The sequence below is a fragment of the Centroberyx gerrardi genome, chromosome 1 (genome assembly GCF_048128805.1).
Source record: "Centroberyx gerrardi isolate f3 chromosome 1, fCenGer3.hap1.cur.20231027, whole genome shotgun sequence".
NCBI classification, from domain to species: Eukaryota; Metazoa; Chordata; class Actinopteri; order Beryciformes; family Berycidae; genus Centroberyx; species Centroberyx gerrardi.
The window spans coordinates 12,647,752-12,667,188 of record NC_135997.1 but is presented as its reverse complement, the minus strand read 5'-3'; the positions used below and the strand labels follow the sequence as shown (position 1 = coordinate 12,667,188).

General features: G+C 44.7%; 1 protein-coding gene across 3 annotated transcripts in view; it reads right to left on the bottom strand.

Annotated features, from left to right (window-relative positions):
* Positions 1–671: 671 nt before the first annotated feature.
* The window catches only part of ankrd11 (ankyrin repeat domain 11), a 104,543-nt gene continuing 85,777 nt past the window's right edge, over positions 672–19,437 (bottom strand). For 2 of the 3 annotated variants that reach the window (XM_078282642.1, XM_071919518.2), the window contains 10 exons: positions 16,601–16,774; positions 15,203–15,403; positions 14,954–15,096; positions 14,427–14,574; positions 9,817–14,296; positions 6,884–9,662; positions 6,493–6,591; positions 5,899–6,042; positions 5,656–5,748; positions 672–5,456 (listed from right to left, as the gene is read on the bottom strand). In XM_078282642.1, the coding sequence (XP_078138768.1) occupies positions 5,271–5,456; positions 5,656–5,748; positions 5,899–6,042; positions 6,493–6,591; positions 6,884–9,662; positions 9,817–14,296; positions 14,427–14,574; positions 14,954–15,096; positions 15,203–15,403; positions 16,601–16,774 (8,447 nt within the window). In that variant the 3' untranslated portion in view covers positions 672–5,270. The remainder of the gene's footprint in view (positions 5,457–5,655; positions 5,749–5,898; positions 6,043–6,492; positions 6,592–6,883; positions 9,663–9,816; positions 14,297–14,426; positions 14,575–14,953; positions 15,097–15,202; positions 15,404–16,600; positions 16,775–19,437) is intronic. The other variant, XM_078282644.1, reaches the window with a different exon arrangement.

Genomic DNA, 19,437 nt, shown 5'->3' with positions numbered 1-19,437 from the left:
ATTGGGATCAGTTGGACTGGTGGATTCAGGATGGAGGAATCCACTGCACTCATTTGTGTGACATTTGTAGTTCAGCATGTGACTTGGACTGGTTTCTGGCACCGAGTCAGCAAGACAAATGTAAATTACAGTGACAGTGAACACTCACATTCCCAAACAGAGTAGTTAATGTAATAAATTACAAGACACCTTTTGGTTCGTGAGAAATGGCAGCATACATAGAAGATGAATTAAGGGGGAATTCCCCAGAGATTCGGCATGGTCATGTCTTTTTCCCTCTGCCCGATGACAGCTCAGTTTGTAATAGTGTGTGCAGTCAAAGCCTTAAATAGGAAAGGTTGGTCACGCTATGTAATCTGGGGTGAAATGGTTCCAATGTGTATTTACAGAAGCAGCTACAGGAAAATGGTAAAGGTCAGTAAAATAAATTTGGATGTATAAATAAACATTCAATTTGTCCATGTCAGGGTTTACCCTATTGACGTCACAGATATTAAAATAAAAATAGGAATACCATATGTAATCTGTATCGTTAATTCCCTATAATGACTTGACAGTGTGGGTATAGAGCTGACTATCTGAACTTGTAGGTTTTGTATCAAAACTGAAGACCAAGTCCCATCTCTTGAAACAGACAAGGCAAAAGCAAAACCAAGAACCAGAGGCGGGGGTAATGTTTCAAAATTTTATTAACGAACATAATCTCTGAGGAACAACAGCAGTTCTCGCGCTCTCTGTACATGCAACTGTAGAAAATAACAATTTAGAATTTTTACTTTTCAGTTTTAGTCTTTTTTCCATCCTCATTTTCAGTTTCTCGCGTTTGTTTTTGCAGGAAATCAACAACAGCTAGAGGTGAAAGTACTGGATTCTGTTACAGCACTGACGATAGCATCAACAACCCCCCCTATATCCCCCCATAGCTGCTCCAACAATATGTACACAATTAAACTACATTGTACAAATAAAAAAAGTTACATTGTTACATCATAATCACCTGCAGCGAGCGCACTTGTCTCGTTGCTGTTAGAACCCCACATTCTACGCAAGTTTTAGACTAGTACAAAGAGGAGGGTGCAAAACGTCCTGGGAGGTTTATTTACAAAGCTATGTACAGTATGTCTCTTTCACGCATTACAGGAGGAAAATTTACACAGCGGAGACCAACTTCAACTCAAAACATACCACAGGTGTCAGAAAAAAAAGATAATAAATAGGTTATTTCTCACCATTTAAAGAGTAGTTCTCCATGCTTTTATTAGTCATTTTCCATTCTAAAAAGGAACAAAGAAACAGCTACAGTCCGGGTTTAATAATAATAAAAAAACAAAACAAAAGAAAACTAGAAAAAAAGGCTTGAAATCGTGATTCTATATTATGAAAAAATAGCAATTATGTATATTTATGTCAAGTAAGAAAAAAAAAAAAACAAGCAAACAAAAACAATAAATCTAAAATAAACATACTGAGTGAATGTGAGGAGAGTAGAGGTAACATGTTGCTGACTGAGGAGGTGTCAGGCTAGCATCTGGATCACCATGGCCAAGTGCTTCACTGTGCATCTGAGGACAGGGGAGGGTGTGGGGGTGGGGGGTGAGAGGCTAATCTTTAGTCAATTTATCCAGAAATCACTGTTCACTGGGGAATATTCACAAGCCGGGCACTGGAGAGTCAGTGTGTGGATGGATGTGTTCAAGCTATTGCTGTGTGCAGCGGTGCACCGCAGACCGGGGTGAGTCATCTGTCTAACTGTCAATGCATGACGGTCTCTGTCAGCCATCACAATTTCAAGCCTTTGTGGTTCAAAATAAACGATCAAATATAAGAAGTAAAAACAAGGCAGGGCTCAAAAACCGTTAAAAAGGTGACACATGAAACTGAAACACACTTTGATGTCTTGTAAACAATAGTGAGGGTGTGGTCGGTTGGGGCATAGTAACGGTATACATTCTGCTTGATAAGCAACGTGATTGACATGCCACTGGTGTTTATGCTTCATACAGGAAGATAAACAAAACAAAAAAAATAAACCCTAAGATAAACACGACAACATTCAACACTACCTACACTGAGCTAAAAAACACACAAGGATTCTGTGAACAAAACAAAACAAAAAAAACTCCCCTCCCAAAAGAATGAAAGAAACCAACAACAAAATAAAAACAAAAACATAACAAACAGGGGTTTTAAAATCAAACTTCTGGCTATTTGTATGAGCTATCTATGTATAACAAATCTGTGTATCTTTCAAAAAAATATCCAGGACTATATATCTAGCCAACTTGTCTGCACAGTGGAATAGCAACAACCATTGCACTTGACTAGACATACCATACACAGCTATGCTGACTGACAGTGTGTAAATAACTTAAACGTTTCAGCTAATATTGCCATCAGGATACATGAGCAGCTCTCACACACAGACAGGCAGCCTATGTGGTAGGTCAGGAAAGCTTTTTAAAACCAGGACCCACTAAAAATAGAGAATCAATACAAGTCATCATCACAAATCAACCTTTCAATGGGATTTAAAAAGGGAGAAAAACAAAACAAAAAACAAAACATCTACCCAAAACTTGAGCATAGGCTAATTCTTTCCCCTCCACTGTTTGCGTTAATGTCTATGTCCACTTTTTTTTTGGTTCATATTGAGAAGATTTAAGTCTCGTAACTGTCTGCTTGGGCCTGACACAAGAATATGATTATGGCAAATGCCGCCACACAACAGAGCATTATGAGGAAGCAACTTCAACTAAAACATTTAAATGTTTCAAAATCCCTGACAACACTAGCCAAACCCCTTGTAGATTAACTACTGGTACAACTTGGAAGGCTGAGGTGACATGGAGTATCTGCCTGATGTAGCTAAATGGATCTGAGCCTATTACGATTTCAGTGACTACCAAACTCATCTACCTAAGTTTCAATGGAATTCTAAAATTGAATTGAACAAATTTTGAAATGTAATCAAATTTAAACAGATTACAACACCCATTTAAGTAAAAGGGCATGAGCCTCATGCAAAGTCAACTTGTGTTTTTGACTTTTCTGACGCAGAAGACATTACTTTGGCGTCATCCAGTGAGTAAAGGTAGAACAGCACCTAGACAATGAGCTGCTCTCCAATAACGGACAAGGGGCAGACAAACTGCTACAAAAACACAAATACAATTTAAAAAACTCAATATGGAATGAAGCCTTTCAATGGCTGTCACAATTCTTCAGAATCAGTCCATTTCATGTCAACAGTCGAGCGAGCTGTACACATGAATCTGGATGTCTAAAGTAATGTCACTAGGAAAACAGAAAGAGGGAATAAACACGTCTAAAGTAATGAAGAGCTGACTGAAAGACCCATGTCCTGTTGGTTTTAGACAATATTTGTTAAGATCAGAAACAATTTCAGCCCAATTCTTGTAAATAAAAGACAAGGAAAATGGATTTTAAACCATTAAACATGAATGTGATGGTTTTGCTTGTGAATGACATCTCTCTCACTCTCATCCCACCCAGATATATCTATGTGACTTTGCCCAACATTGAGTAATTTTTTTTTTTTTCACTGAAAAAGGCATTTTCTTGGTTTGAAAATTTTCAGATATAATTGTGTAGTAAAGCAATGAATAATAAACCTCTGTCTATTTCTTTAAATAAATCCACAACAACCATTCTGCTACATCTGAGGGACTATATGGTGGTTGGCCTGTGGGAGGCCCTGTTCAATCCAGAAGTGTTCTCTATCAACTAGCTAGGTGTGTTGTGGTGATCCAAGCCCAGGTGAATTGCCTTAACCAACCCTGGACCGAATCTAGAGATGGGATCATACAACTGTGCACTGGAGTCTTTCAAATACTGACAGAATCGTGTACACATTTTGGCCCATGGATATGAGGGGGAAAGTGCTGCCCAAAAGTGAACTGTACATACAAAGATAATTTTTATTTCATTTATTTTTTTTTCTTTACACTTAACTGAGTGATGTTACAGTACATAAGTTATTTACAACTGTGCAGTAATGTGTGGCAAAATAAATTATCTAGAAGGCAGCAAGAATACATTGGTTAACGAATATAAAAACTGTACATAATTTACGGAATACAACTTTTTTTCAGTTTTCTTTTGTTTGTTTTTTTTCCATTAAACTAATATTGGCTCTGTAGTGTTTCAAGTCACTTCCTCAGAAACAATGAAATGCCCAAGTAAAGAAATAGACAAAAAAGAAGAATATTTCTCTCCTCTCGCCAAACCACCATATCTTAATAGTCTCTTTAAATCGCAACATTCGTTATGTTTGTTTCTTCTGGTTGTCCTGTGGTGTTTTTGCAGTCCGTGGCGGTCTGATGTGTTTGTGTTGGAGCGAGCAGGGTGGCTGAGGAACACTCCGGTCTGTCCTCAGAGATCCACTCCTCTCCTCTTCTATCTAGCCAGGCTGAGAGGCTGCAGGATCAGTCTCTTTCCTCTCAGACACTGGGCCCTGATGCACACACACATCTCTAACCCTCTGCTGTATTCCAACCTGCTGCAGGCTCTGCAGCACTTCTGTTTAGCCTGGCATGGTGCAGTGTGAACAGAAGGGGCATTCTCTGGGTATATGGTCTTATAGCCCCAAAACCATCAGAAGCTGGTTCTAGCTGCTTGGTCTGTCCATCCCAGCCGTCTTGCTGTAGGGACACATTGAGGATCCACATGATGCACCACGGCTCCATCGATGTCCTCCGTTTCAGGTTGGGCTCTGTCTAGTCCTCCCGGCCCACCAGGAGCTCAACAAGGGAGGCTTCTCCTCAGTCCTCCCTCAGGACAGGCACCACGCTGGTGGGAGAGCTCTTCTCCGGTACTTCCTACCTGTGGTAGTGGTGGGTCTGTTGAAGCGGGGACCAAAAACAAATGCAGAAAATAGATCTCTATCCCCGTCTCACCTTAACTGAGTACTGAGGAGTTGTGTCCCAATGTCAGAGCCTCAAAGCAAAACACTGTTTTTGCTTTTCATACTCTGATCAAACAAAAGTGTAAAAACTTCCGAGGATGAAAGTGCAAGTTGTGTGTGTTTTCTTTTTCCCCGGTAAAAAGATGCTTCCTTCTTTCACGGAAGGGAATCATGAGCAAGTTTTTTATCTTTACTTTATTTTTCTATATAATATAAATTTTTTTCCTCTCTAAAGTCTTCTTTCAAACTTGCTAGCCCTTTCCATTCGTTCTGTTCAACGAAGTCTCTTTGAAAAGAAGTGATTCAGAAGTAGTATGCTCTCTCTCTCTCTGCGAGTATGGGTGTGTCATGCGGGCAGCAGGACAAAGTCGTCGTTGACATCAACCATTGGCACGTAGAAGGACGGCACCTCGTTGACACAGAGGGACTTATGCCCTGCTGGGTCCAGCTCCTGCACCTTCAGCTGCCACTCCATCCTCTGCACCGCGTTGAGGGCCGCTGCCTCGTGCTGCTGCCGCATCAACAAGCATGTCTGGGGGAAGGAAGAGACAAACATGAATTACACTTGGGAAATAGCAATTGCCTTTGCAATGTAAAGGTTTTCCATGCCAGCCCCAACGATGTTGGGACAATACAGGAAGAAATCATATTAAAATCACATTAAAATAAATCAGTTACACACATTAACATGTTGCCCTAACAATCAAAGAGGACAGTGTTCTGATATTTACCTTCATGCGGTCATATTTATCATCCACATCCTGGATCCAGGAAATGAACTGGCGAGCGTTGAAGCGATCTCTCACAGACTTGTTCTCATCGCCCTGAGAACACAGACCAGGTTAGAGATAATGATATAGACTGTACAGTCTAGTATCAAGTACTGACAGCTTTGGAGTGCTGCCTTGTATTTAAAGCTTGATGCATAATTGACTTCTAGCTCCAACAAAGTGAATATTTGAGCTGTGTCCTACCTGGCTCTCTGATGGCATGTTGTATACTTCAGAGTCCAGCAGCATGGTGCAGGCGCTGAATGGCACAGCCTGATTGGCTATTGTCCTGGCCGCTCTGCAGTGGACCCTCAACACTTCCTGCTCACATGACACGATCAGCTTCTCCTGCGAACAGCGAGAGAAATAAACAGAATATTAGATTTAAAGTAAAGTAGATAAGAGACTGACTTTCAAGTTGCCTTCTGAATCTCTAGGCTGGTTGGTGAGGTTAACAGAAATGGGTCTCAACCAACAAAGCTGCTCTGCATGTTCCACAGAAATGATCAGTCACTTCATTAGAGAGGTAGAAGAGATGGATTTCTGATTGCACTCCACTCTAGCATAACCACTCAGTAGGGGGTATGCAGATTGCACTTGCATTTCTATTAAACTGAGGCTTTGATCTTTCATCAAAAGGAGTGCTCATAACGTTCAGTATTGCAGTGTACACATGCAGGCGGGTGTGGCTGTATGCTTGCAGGCAGGGAAAGGAGGTGGTTATGAAGGATGCAGGAAAAATTTGGAAAATAAGACATAAAAAAAATAAGAGAGAGATCTAGAGAATGTGTTCCTTACCCTTTCTATGCTGTGCTGCAACCTGAGCTTCCCCCTCACAGCTTCCTGTTGTCTGAAGAGTTCCTTCAGAGGTTCTGACAGCGACGGAGGTGGAGCAATCTGTTAAGCAAACATTGTTTGAATTATTTGAATTCCCTCTGACACTTCAGTGTTCAATATAACAGAGCAGAAGGCTTAGATTAAAGAGAGCTTTCAATGTTATAGTTACCACTTTAATAGTAATGTACTTAAGTCTAGAAAGGACTCTTGTCATGCTCATGTATGCTTGTAAGCCATACAAGTTGCTTGACCAGTGTCAAAAGTTAGAAATATTACCTGCTATTTTACATCAAAGTGCTTTCCAAATTTGGACGCATCATTACTTGAACGGGGAACTAACAGTAAAACTCACCACGGGGATGTGCAGCTTGCTGAGGGGCTTGCCGTCCAGCAGGTAGGAGCCTGTGTAGGTCACATACTCAGCATAGCACTGTGGGGCCTGGGGGGTGATGTAGCACAGGATCTTCCTCTTCTCCTCGATCTTCTTCCTGATCTGCAGATACTCAAAGTAGGGGTTGGAGCGGTCACTGTGGTAGGGCTCAATGTCGTCCAGCTTGATGGCATTGACTATTACAGCCAGAGTCTGCTGGATCATCTCCCTGGTCTGCTGCATGGCTGTGTTTACCAGCTGGACCTGGACCTGCTGCCCAGCCGAACGAGGAAATTTCCTCTTCCGTGGGTGCTGGGTCTGAGACTCCTCTTCCTCCACAGGCAGAGGGCGACCTTTCGTCGTCTTGTTGAGAACCACTGGAGCAGGAGCGGGAGTTGGAGCAGGAGTGGGTACAGCTGCTGCTGGGGTTGAACTGGGCGTAGTAGAGGAGAGACTAAGCACCGGCTCCTTGTCTTTCTCCAGGGCCAAGCAGGAGGAGGCTGAGGTGGGTGTCGGGGTTCGAGTAGGAGTCGGGGTAATGCTCACCACTGGGCTGGTTGTCACCGGGGTGGCGGTGGCAGATGGGGCTATCACACTTGGGGGAGGAGGGACAGTGATGACAGCGGCAGAGGGATTGTGCTTGCTCTGATTGGCCAGCATCTGGGCGCGATTGCGGGTCATCCTTTGAGGGATCTCCTCCACCTTCTTGGGGACATCTACGGTGGTGGACACAGTGGTCAGGGTAACCGTCAGCTTGGATGTGGTCTCTTGAGTGTCTGACAGGTCCACTGTGCTGGAGATAGTGACTGCCACCGGGAGCTGGGGGAGAGGGCTGCACGATTCTGGTCCCGCTACAGGCTCAGACATCTGTTCCTGTCTCAGGTCTGACTTGGTAGTAGACACTGAATCCAGGGGAACCTGCAAAGAGTCAGTAAGGGACTGGATCTGCATGTGATGCTGCTGACTGGCATCTGATTCCACGGATGAAAACAACATATTGCCATCTGACTCATCAGGTCCTTCGTACGGCCCTTTGTCTTCCAATAAACTGCCCTGTTGGTGTTTAAGAGACAGAGAGCTGTTGACTGGCACACTCTGAGGCTCAGGCTCCAACTCTTGCTGGAAGTTGGCATGTGGTGAGGGGGGTACAACCAGGTCTTGTCCAGCAGATTCCCCTAGCACTAAACCTCCAGAAGGGCATGGAGTCTTAGCCAGGCCGGGAAGGTCCACCTCCATTAGGTCTGGGTCATCTCTGTCTGTGATGGTATGTCGAATGTGGGTCGGCACGGCCTTGCTGTGGTCTGCTAGTTCTGGGTCTCGAGCCTCAGCTTCCTCTGACTTGTCTGGGAGGGGCAGGTCAGGCAAGGAGAAAGGTCCCAGGTCATCCAGCTCATCCACAGCTGCAGAGAATGGGTCTGCCCAGGGCACCACAGGCTCATGGGCCACAGCTGGAGCCATATGGCTCTCAGTGGTAGCAGTGAAGCTGTGGGAGGTCTGTCTGTTGTCTGGTCCCACACATGGTGGCTCTGTGTCCATCTGGTGGCTATCCTCCATGCTGGGCTTGCGTTCTGTGAAGAAGGACTCTAGCCTAGCGGAGGACGACGAGGTGTTCATATAGTTGGGTTCACCATCCATAACTGTGTCAGGCCTCTCCGGAGAGGGGATGTCCGCCACAGCGTCCTTCTGCTCGTCAAAGTCAGTGTCAGGTACGTATGACCTGGAGTAGGAGGCATAAGGAGGAGTGACGGAGGGGTGACCAGACATGTGCTGCATGTCGCTGTCTGAATGAGAGAAGGGGCTGGTGATCTTGGAGACAGCAGCCTCAATCTCCCCGTATGTCCTGTGGGGAGATTTGAGGAGCATCTCAGAGTTCCAGTCTATGTTGGGGTCGCAGGAGTTCTCCCCCACATTAGGTGGAGGGTGTGTGGGGGTGAGCTGGTGGACCTCTGGAGCCCGCCGATCTGGAGACTCTGCAGGCCAGCTCTTTCTCAGAGGGTCCTCAACCTGAGGGGAGAAGGAACATGCCTCCCTCGTTGGCTCTGGCTCCTCAGCTGTACAGTGGTCATCTGCTCTCTCGTCCAAATCACCATCATCATCCTCTTCTTCTTCCTCCTCCTCCTCCTCCTCCTCCTCTTCCTCCTCCTCTTCTTCTTCCTCCTCCTCCTCATCCTGTTCCTCGGCGACAGAGGGAAGATACTCAGTACCACTGACAGGCTCTGAGGGGACCAGGTTGGGCTCGCTGTGGTGAGGCTCCGAGATGTCATCGATGTCCAGGGGTGGTAGAGCAGCAGGAGCCGGGGTCGGTGGTGCAGCAATGTCCAAGCAGGGCTCCTGGGGGTCGGGCCTGTGGACTGGCGTGGAAGGCTTGAGCAGGAAATTGTTGTACGCGCCTTCGGGGAGGTGCTCATTACCCTCTGGGCCAGCAAGTGTTGACGCTGCTCCATCCGGGATTGGATGAGCTGACTCCAGCCGAGGGGAGAGCATTCCCATGGGGGAGAAGTAGGGAGGTGACAGGCACTCCAGCCTATCCACAGATGCTGGCTTGTCCTCTGGAGGCTGGGAGGAAGACAACAGTTCAAATTCAGAACCTCCTGGACCACTCTGCTGTCGAAGGAACTTGTCGGCCTCTGCCTTGAACTCATCCTCCAGTGGCCTGCGGACCTCAGATGATGCCGAGCGGCTGACAAGGGGCAGCTGGAGGTTCTTTGCAGGCGTAAGACAGGTGCCCTCCTGGAAACTGTGGGATGAGTTAGAGTACCTGCTAGAGGACAAACAGAAAGAAAAGACATCGGAAAACACAGGTTAGGCTACATTTATGACAAAAATGCAACAGTTTATCATAGAAAATTGCACTGACTTTTCATTTAACCATGATCAGAGCAATAACCCCAATATAAATCTGCATGTTTGAGTACCTTTCGAAGAAGGATGGGGAGCAGGCGTTCATCGACATAGTCATAGCAGATGAGTTCTGGCAGTCCAGCCCATCAAACATAATGTCAGGGTAATCCTCAGCACTACAGGATGGGGTCCGCGGGGTCTGCATCACCTCCTCATAGCTGGGACAGGAGATGACAGATGTTGGGGTGGGGACACCTGTTGGCCTGTTCTGATCTGGCCTGGGGGATGCAGGGAGGTTCTCCTTCATCTGGTGGCCAGCCAGCCAGTCCTTGGAGTTCTGGCTGTCAATGGGCTGGGACTTCCTGTCAGGGGACATCATTTGGGCTGGAAGACCCACATCCTTCAGCTTCTTTTCTTTAAGAGCAGACTCCAGGCTGTTGGATTTCTTTGACGACAGCTCATTGCGGTTTTTCCTTACTTCCTCTGTGGACTTTGTTTTGTCTTTGAGTTTAGGGTCGCCTGATCTGTGTCTCAGCTTTTCCATCTGCTTCATCCGTTCTTTATGTCTCTTGTGGCGCTCCTCATTCTCCTGGTCTTTCAGACTCAACATCTGACCAAAACTTGTAAGTCGGAGATCACCATCCACCAGCAGTTTTTCACGTGGACGGTTATCTTTCCGCACCGTGTCTTTAGACTGAGCAAGCTTTTCATTTTCCTCCTTAGCCTTAGATTTAGTGTGGTCCACCCTGTTGTCTTTGTCTAATGTATCCCGATTTCTGTCTTTTTTCATGTCAAATTTAGGACTTTCTTCTTTTGACCTGTCTTTCAGAACAGTGACTTGTGGACTCTCTTTCGACCCTGATTTCACATCCTCCTTGGAGTGTTTGAATGACCCAAAGCCATCAACATATTTATGCTTCTCCTCTTTGATTTTTTCCTTGTGTTTCTCTTTCTTCTTTTTGTCCTTCATCTTGTCACTGATGACACTAGTTGCTTTGTCTTTGTCCTTTTTGGACATCTCTTTTTCAAATTCCAAGGTCTTATCAAAGTCATCTTCCCCATCTGCCTTAGACCCATATGGGAAAGTGTAAGGGTCTGCCTCTAGAGGCATAGGCTCTTTCTCAAAGGGTAGGCTCTCCCTGTGACCGTAGGATTCTCTGATCTCCTCTGTCTTGTCGCGTTTGTCCCCTTTCTCCTTCTTGACCTTTTCCTTCTCCTTGTCATGGCTTTTCTTGGAGGAAGAGGAGGAGGAGTGTCGATGCCTCTCCTTCTCCCTGAACTTATCCTGGGGTGTGGATATGGACAGGGAGTCTCTCCTTTCCTCAGACATGTCTGGCAGACTGATGGAGGAGTCATAGTAACTGCTGAGGACTGGTTCATGACCCCGGTCAGTGAAACTGTCTGAAGAGATTTCACTGTTCTTGTCATTGGAGTCATCTTTATAGTCGTTCATGGCTTCCTCCTCCAATTTTTCCAGGAGGGACTTTTCATTCTCGCCACTACCTTTTGAAGGCTTCCTTTCCTTAGAATGGTCCTGCTTGTCTTTATATTTGCTCTTTGTCTTTTCCTCACTGGTATCCCTCTTGTCCAACAGCTTCTGCTTATTTTTCTTATCTTGGTTTGAGTCCACTGACATTCTGTCTTTCCTTTCCTTATGTTTCGCATCCACAGAATCTTTTTTATCTTTGTTGTGTTTCTCCAGGGAGCCTTTCCTCTCTTTACCTGTGTCAAATGTGGCCTTTTCTTTTTTCTTCTCTTTGTGTTCTTTCTCTTTTGGTTTTTCTGTGGCATGTTTGGCCTCTGCAGAATATTTTCTTGTTTTTTCTGGCGGGAAGTGGTCCATCTCATCCTGATCAGGTGTGGAGTCTTTTCTGTGGGAGTCAGACAAACCGAGCGAATCACTTAACTTAGCCACACCACCATTGTAGCTGCCCTCCTCATCATCGCTTTCATCAGTGAAAATGTCAGCTATCTTGTACCAAGTTTTCTCACGGATCTTCTCAGTTTTCCTTTCCTCTTTCTTCACCTCCAGGAAATCCTTCTCCCTTTCAGCATGCTTGTCCTGAGAGGCCTTCTCTTTCTTGTCCTTGGTCTGCTCTGAAGACATCTTTCGATCTTTGTCTTTGCCATGTGAGTCTTTGTGTTTGTCTTTGGCTCCCTCCTTCTTGTCTTTGGCTCCCCGGTCTGCATCTTTCTCCTTGACAGGTTTTTCTGTGGAGCTTTTCTCACTCTTCTCCTTATCCTGATCAGCTCCGCGATCTTTAGGTTTCTCCTTGTGCTTGTCAGCTTTTGTCTTCTCTCTCTTTTCCATTCCATCACCCTTCTTTTCTTTCTCTTTTCCAGAGTGGTTTCGCTCTCTGATATCAGAAGATTTGCCAACAGCATCAATGTCTTTGAAGAAAGCATCACTGCCATATTCGTCTCTTATAGATTCCTGCTTGATTTTTACGTCCTTTCTCTCTTTCACAAATTCATATGCATCTTTGCGGTCTCGACTGTTGTCCACAGACTCCTTCTCTTTCTTCTCTTTGACTATGTCTGTAGACTCCTTTCGCTTCTTTTCCTTTTCAGCTGAGTGACTAGAGTTCAATTTCTGTTTTTCTGTCCAGTCCTTTTTCTTTTCATTTGTCTTTTCTGAAGAGTCTTTCTCTTTCTTCTTAGAGGTGGCTTCTTTCTCTGTTCTTTTGTCAGTATGATCTGATTTCTTGTCTTTGACTTTGTTTTCTTTCCTCCTGGTCTCTTCTTTGACAGTCTCAACAATCAGTTTAACAGCGTTGTTGGCTTTGTATTCCTTATACTCCTTGACAGGAGCATCCCAGCTGTCATCTCCATAGAGGGAGGAGTCAGAGGACATGTCTGAGCCCCATCTGTCATGGTGGTCATCCGAGGCACTAAGCTTGGTGTCTTCCATGTTCAGGAAACGGTTGTTGACGTCATAGGCTTCATACTCAGTCTCTTCCTTCTGTGTTTTGTCCTTTTTAGATTTCTCCTTCTCCTCCTTGGCGTTTTTCTCCTTATCCACCTTCAGATGTTTCTCCTCTTTCTGCTCACTCTTCCTGTCTGCCTTTGAGGAGGACTTCTCCTTGGACTTTTTCTTTTTCTCTTCTTTGTGAGCCTTCTGTTTCTCCTCCTTGGGCTTCTCTTTCTCCTTGATGTTTCTATCCTTTTCAGCTTTTACAGACTTCTCCCTCTCCTCCTTATTAGTCTTCTCCTTGGTGGATTCTTTTGTTTTCTTATTTTTCTCCTCTTTCGCTGCTCTCTGCAGTTCTTTTCCAGATGACCAGTCCTTGTCCTCAGACTTGCTTTTCGAAAGCCTATCCTCCTTTTTTGAATGGTCTTTTTCATGTTTCGATAACTTGACCTTGCTCTCAGCTGGGGACTCTGTCTCAACAATTAGTGACTTTTGCCTCGAATCATCAAAATCAAAAGAATAGCTTTTGACAAATTTCTCATTCATGTCTTGATTGAGCACTAGACTAGGGGCTTTTTCCTTCTCCTTATTTTTGTGCTTGTGCTTCACTTTATGCTTTTTCAACACCTTGCCATCTACGTCTGTTTTGGAGACTGTACTGTCGGCATTGGAGTTTTTGTAGAGGTCAGAATTCTTCTTGTCTAGTGTGTTGCTGTGGACATTGTTGTTTTTCTTTTTGTTCTCTTGCGCTTTCTTCTTCACTTGTTTTACTGACTCTACGCTGGAGTCAGCAGAGGAGTAGTCAGACTCACTGGACAGCCTCGTTCTGACTGAATCGGAGAGAGAACTGACGTCTGACCATGCAGGAGATGAGACAGTCTTCCAGCCATCTGTCCTCCACTGCTTTGGGTGCTGTTCCGCTAATGATGGTGCTTGTTTCTGAGAGTTCAAGTTCCCATGGGAGGAGGAAGAGGATGCATTGAAGCCAGAGGATTCTTTCAGGCTCGTTGCAGAAGAGTCCTTTATACTATTTGAGCCCTTATCATCCTCACTCTCCATATCTCCACAATCAGAGTCAGACGTACAGAACTTGTCGTTGACTTTACCAAACCGGACTTCTTTACTGACATTATTTTTACTCTCCTTCTTCCGCTTCTTTTTCACTTTATTCTTGTCTTTCTGTTGTTTGGAGCTCAGGGTGCCGGAGTCCCTGGTCTTGGTATTAGTTGGCTGGGCCGGTTGCCTTGGCGTAGGCGTTGGCGTGAAACACAACGTCCTATCATCCTCGTCTGAACTGTTGCTGTCAGAGATGATCCGCCTAACAGTTTTCTTTGGTGTGAGCGAGTTGCTTTTGGAATAGGTTTTGACCTCCATCTTGGGTATAGAGATGAAGCTGTTGGCCTTGGTAATCGGGTCCTTACGGAAGTCTTTCTTCAAGAGATGCTTATCATCCACAGGGGGGACGCGTTCTTCCTCATCATCCTCATCAAACTCGTATTCATCCTTGACGGGTGTGACGGCGGATTTGGGAGGGTCCACCTTCCCCTTCAACTTCAGGCCCTTCTCAAACTCTGAGTCTGTGTTATTGCCATCAACGGAGCTGGACGGGGCAAATGATGGGGCATCTTCCTCCTCTGAAGATTCTGAGGAGAGGAAAAGTACAATCTATAAACAAATTGACATTTACTTCCCTTTTACACTGTACAATAGGCTTATACAACCTATCTGAATTCACATATTAAGGGATGACACTGAAAGATAAAGATTGCGTACCTGATGAACTTTCTTCACTTGAGGTGTACGTGCCTTTCCCCAGCAACAGATTCAGCATAGTAGGAGAGTTGGCAACTTTCAGTGGTGTTTCACCTCTTCTGTTGCTTTGACGTGGGTCTCCTCCATACCGTAAAAGTAGCTTAACCACCTGAAACAAACAAAATAAAATAATCAATGAAGATGCCATGTATAAATTGCAATGGAAGAGCTACCGTGATTAGCATCGCAACTTCTATTTGATCACATGCATGAGCCGTGGGTATGCCCTGAAAATAGTCACAGCAATGATCTTAACTTGGTTAGAAGACTACAATCGGACAGACTAAACCTAACTAACCACAGTTTCCATCAGGTCAGAGTCTGATGGTTACTGGTTCTACTGTTTTGCCTTTGTGAGTTCAGGTAGGAAAAACAAGTCTTCTTTCCAGCCAACTAATATTTTTGATCCCATGAAAACATCTACAATAGTTGTTACATGTCTGTGGGAAAACCCATGTGCGCTGTATTTCTTGAATATGCCCTCTCACCTTGAAATGTCCATTGTTGGATGCGTCGTGTAGAGGGGTGTCATCATCTAGACCCTTGGTGTTGACCTCTGCCCCGGCTGCCAGCAGCTGCTTGGCCACATCATAGTATCCCCTGTTGCACGCCTCATGCAATGCAGTCCAGCCTAAGCATAAGAAGAAATTATGTTTGAGAGGTGTATGCTGTGTATGAGTGGATGCATAGCACTAGATGTATAAACTACAGGACATTTTGTAAGCACGGCCTCTCACCTGCAAAGTCTTTTACATTCACATCAGCTCCTTCGCTGATGAGCTCCTTGATACGGCGTGCCTCTCCACGGATTGCTGCTCTGTGCAGCCGAGTCTCGCCCCTCTCGTTCCGCTTGTTCACTTTGTCTTTGGTTTTAGATGCAGAGTTTGGCGTTCCCTTCTGACCCAGATTGGACTGCGACTGGTGCTTTGGTGTTGTGTCTATAAAGAGGAGATAGACACTTAAGTTAAATACTAGCATGGATATACATGTTCCATTTTTTACTGGCTAAAAATAAAACATGATTTGCTAAGACATCCTAACGGCAATGTTTAATTACTGTCAGTTACTACAATCAGAACCAAACTGTTGGAAACCCATACAGCCAGAAGGGGGCAATCTTGCTCTAAAAATCATTAGCAGAGTGGCTGGACCCACTTCACTTGAGCTCATTTCATCACATTTACAAGATTAAACCCAAGCCTTAATCACATTTACATTATTGAGTTTGCACAGCTATTGTCCCAAATGCTATTTGAAACTCACTCACTTAATCTATGTTCATGCCTTCAGGCATGCACTGAAGGAATTAACATATAAATAAAAGTGGCCATGTATTGGTCCCCACCAACCAAATGCTATCTCAAACGCCAACAATAAGAGAAAAGGCACAGTGTAGCACCTATGATGCTATTGTAGGTTTATAATATGTTTAGGGTCAACTACTTCTGTCTACAACCAACATTAAATCTAACACTTGAGAAGATGGTAAGGAGATAGTACATCTAATGAATAATCATCTAACAGCAGAAAGGAGATCAGATAAGGGATAAACAAAGCAAAATGCTTGAAAGGACTTTGGTGATCTACTGTGGTTTGGCTCAGATGCTGAGAATGTACTATTAGTCCAATAACACAATACCAACAGGGGAGCTGCTTTCATTTCCCTGATGTTCTTATGCTGCATTCCAGAAACAAAATTCCGCAATTGTAGATAAACAGGAATGTGGCTGTTATGGATGTTGAGATAAAACAACTACTTTCAGTAGACTTGGATGAAGACAGCAGAGGTTTACAGTGTAGCTGTAATGGGATTTGATGTGGGCTATCTTGTACAATCTAAATCAAATTAAGTGGCCTGGTCTCTTCTTTAATGAAGCATGGTACAATGGTCTGGAAGGGGCATTGTGTGGCAGAGGTGTGGCAAAGGCACAGCGGCCTACAACCTCACCCTCCACCCCAGCCAAACACCAGAAACCAACAAAAAACACCTACCCCACCCCTCATCCCCCACTTCTGCCTCTCTCCCCCACACACACACACACACACACACACACGTATATAAAGCTCCCTCCCTGCCCTCCTTCCTTGTCAGCCACCCGTCCCAGCGAGACGTGGCCTCCATGATAAGCACGCACCTGGACTGTTGACGGACTCCTCAGCTGTCATTTGCATGAGCAAGGCCACCTGCTGCCGCTCAGAGAGGGGGTACCCGGCCCGGATCCCTGGCATCCCCATCCCAAACGGCAAGCCCGCCTTCCGGGTGTTGGTGGGCTCCTTTTTAATGCGCTTCCGCTCCGGACCTTGCTTCTCTGTAAGGAGAGTGAGAGGAGAAGGAACAACGTTAATGTTATTGAGTTGGAGAGAAATTACCCCTCTCCCCAAAAACAAACAAGAGTTGCAAGATATTTTTGCAGACAAGTACTTAATTATGAGTATTTGATACAGGGTGCCAATATGAGTACTTTTCTGAGTATTTACTACTCTGGCCAAGTGCTTTACAGAACATTGTGGAAGAGGAGAGTAATAGTGTTACATTCTTAAGACTTCAAAGATCAGTCTAATCAAATGTCATGTTTCCAGCTAATTTTGTCAATTAAATCATAGATAAATCTATTATCTATAGCATCACTGAGAAAAAGTACTTAAATGTTAAATGTTATTTAAACTGAGATCTACATCAGAGTACCACTGGACATCGACAATCTTAAATCTCCCAAACATAACAATTTTGCGCCATTATGTCAGATTTTTTGGGAGGCCACAATGAAGGCGTCACTACAATCGACTTGGTCCTCTCTTTCAGCATTTCCATGGCAACAAGTCAGATAGTCTCTATGCCTGTCATCTAAATAAACCTCTGTGAAACATGTACTTGTTCACGTACACACACACACACACACACACACACACACACACACACACACATCAAGCTGTGGCCCAGCATTTGAGGTGCCTGGTGGTGGCAGAGGTGACTTAAGTGTATGATTACCCAGCTGCCCCTGAGGAAGGGAGGGGTCAGTAGGCAGTGTGTTTATGTCCGTCTGTCCGGCTCCAAGCCAGTCAGTCAGTCAGTCAGAAAGGATAGGAAAGAGGGTGTGACTTGGCAGAGCCACAGTTATTACGAAATGGTTGGTGTACATTTCAACTCAACGTGGCCTGGCCAAGGTCACCGCATGCCGGCCAGCCTGCCTGCCAGGCTGATTGGAGACGTGGTGCTAGTGGACAAAAGCAGCTGCTCCACAACGACACGCCCAGCAATTATTTTAAGCAGCAACATACCATCTGATGCCCCTTGGAGAGGGTAAAGCTACTCGTACACATGACTGTAACACTTCATCACAAGGGGCAACAACTCCCAAATCCCACAGCACAAAATCAATGAGAAAATGCACAACAATACAACCTTCTACCAGCAAAAAAGACAGAAATAGAAACATAAAATCAAATGGGCATCCAGACACTTGTACAGAGACATCAACAAAGCAGTGGATGTGTCTGAGCCTGACTTCTGTGGGACTTTTCTCACTCCGAGACTGGCTGCACAGCTCAAGGCCACAAAAACATAATTAATGAGGCGAGAAGGAAACACGGCGGCTCGCACTTCCGGTGGCTAAAGGCTTTTCAGGGAAAGATTTTTCCACAGTCAAAAGTACAGAGCTGATGAACTTTCACTAACATCTGTGAACACTTACAGCTAATGTACCCCCACCCTCTCTGATACACTCTCACGTTCTCCAAGGCATTTGCCATTTAGACACATTCCTCCTGCTAAGACTTTAACAGCAGGAACCACAGAAGCAGTCCAAACATGTTTTTTTGAGCAGCAGAACAGAGAAAATGCTAGGCTAGCTTTTCCAGGCTATGTTTACAAGACTGGGCACCAGAAATGCAGTAATGACCCTGGTTCACCAATACAGAGGATTGTTACTAAACAACATGCAAGGCCCCAGCCAAACTGTCTCTGTTACAGCATTGATCATCACTGCCAGCTACTAGCCTGGTCATCTCCGACATGGATCTGGCTACCAGTAGCCCAAACCTAAACGCAGATGAGGCAGCTGTCTGGTTTACAACTAAACTGGCAAATGGAGGAGATACGGATCACCGTTTCAAACTGAAAACCCACAGCCTCTACCAGCAAGGCCAAAATGACCAAACAATTTTCAGTCAACATCTACTGCCAGTTACAAAAAATAATTTTACTTTGATGGGATGTTGTGGGAAAATGGAAAGCAGCCACATGCCAGCGCCTCATAACACATTCCACATGGATCGAAAGGAAGGAATTGGATTTGGTTTTCATGACGTTTGCTCTTTGTTAATCACTCTGAGAAATCAAGGAAAGACACAAATCAAAACTTCACCATGACACAAATCAAAATATATATGTGACGTGTGCATTCACAGTTTTCCTTTATTGAATTAGACAAATTAATACAGAAATAATTACACACACAGTGTGCCTGCTCCCGTGGTATGTCTGTAGGAAATCTATTTAGGGAATAAAGCTGAGGCCTTTATGTGTCCCAGTAAAATGATAATATTTAGCTTACAGACAGGGTTGAAACCTTACTCTCCTCACTGCTTGCAACTGGACTGACAAGATAAGAGAAGAGGAGAACAAAAAAGGAAAGCAAGCTAGCTAGGCTAGTCACCCCAAGAATAGACTGCCAACCTGAGCCAGGGGTGGGGAACACATCAAACACAAATGTCAGGCTATAATAGAGCTGGCTTTTGATATGGCAGGCAGACAAAGCAATTGTGTTAGCTAGACCCTAAACAAAGAGATTGTCTAGTTTAGCTAGCCAACAGACTCCATAGCAAGAAGAACCACTCTAACCAGCTCAACCAGGTATGTCAACTCTAGCAAGTTAGAGTGAGAGAAATGTGCTGTTGTTCTATAGAGACACATAAAAATTGCACAAACAGGAAGTGAAGGCAGAAGAGACAGGAAGTGGCCAACAGGATGTTC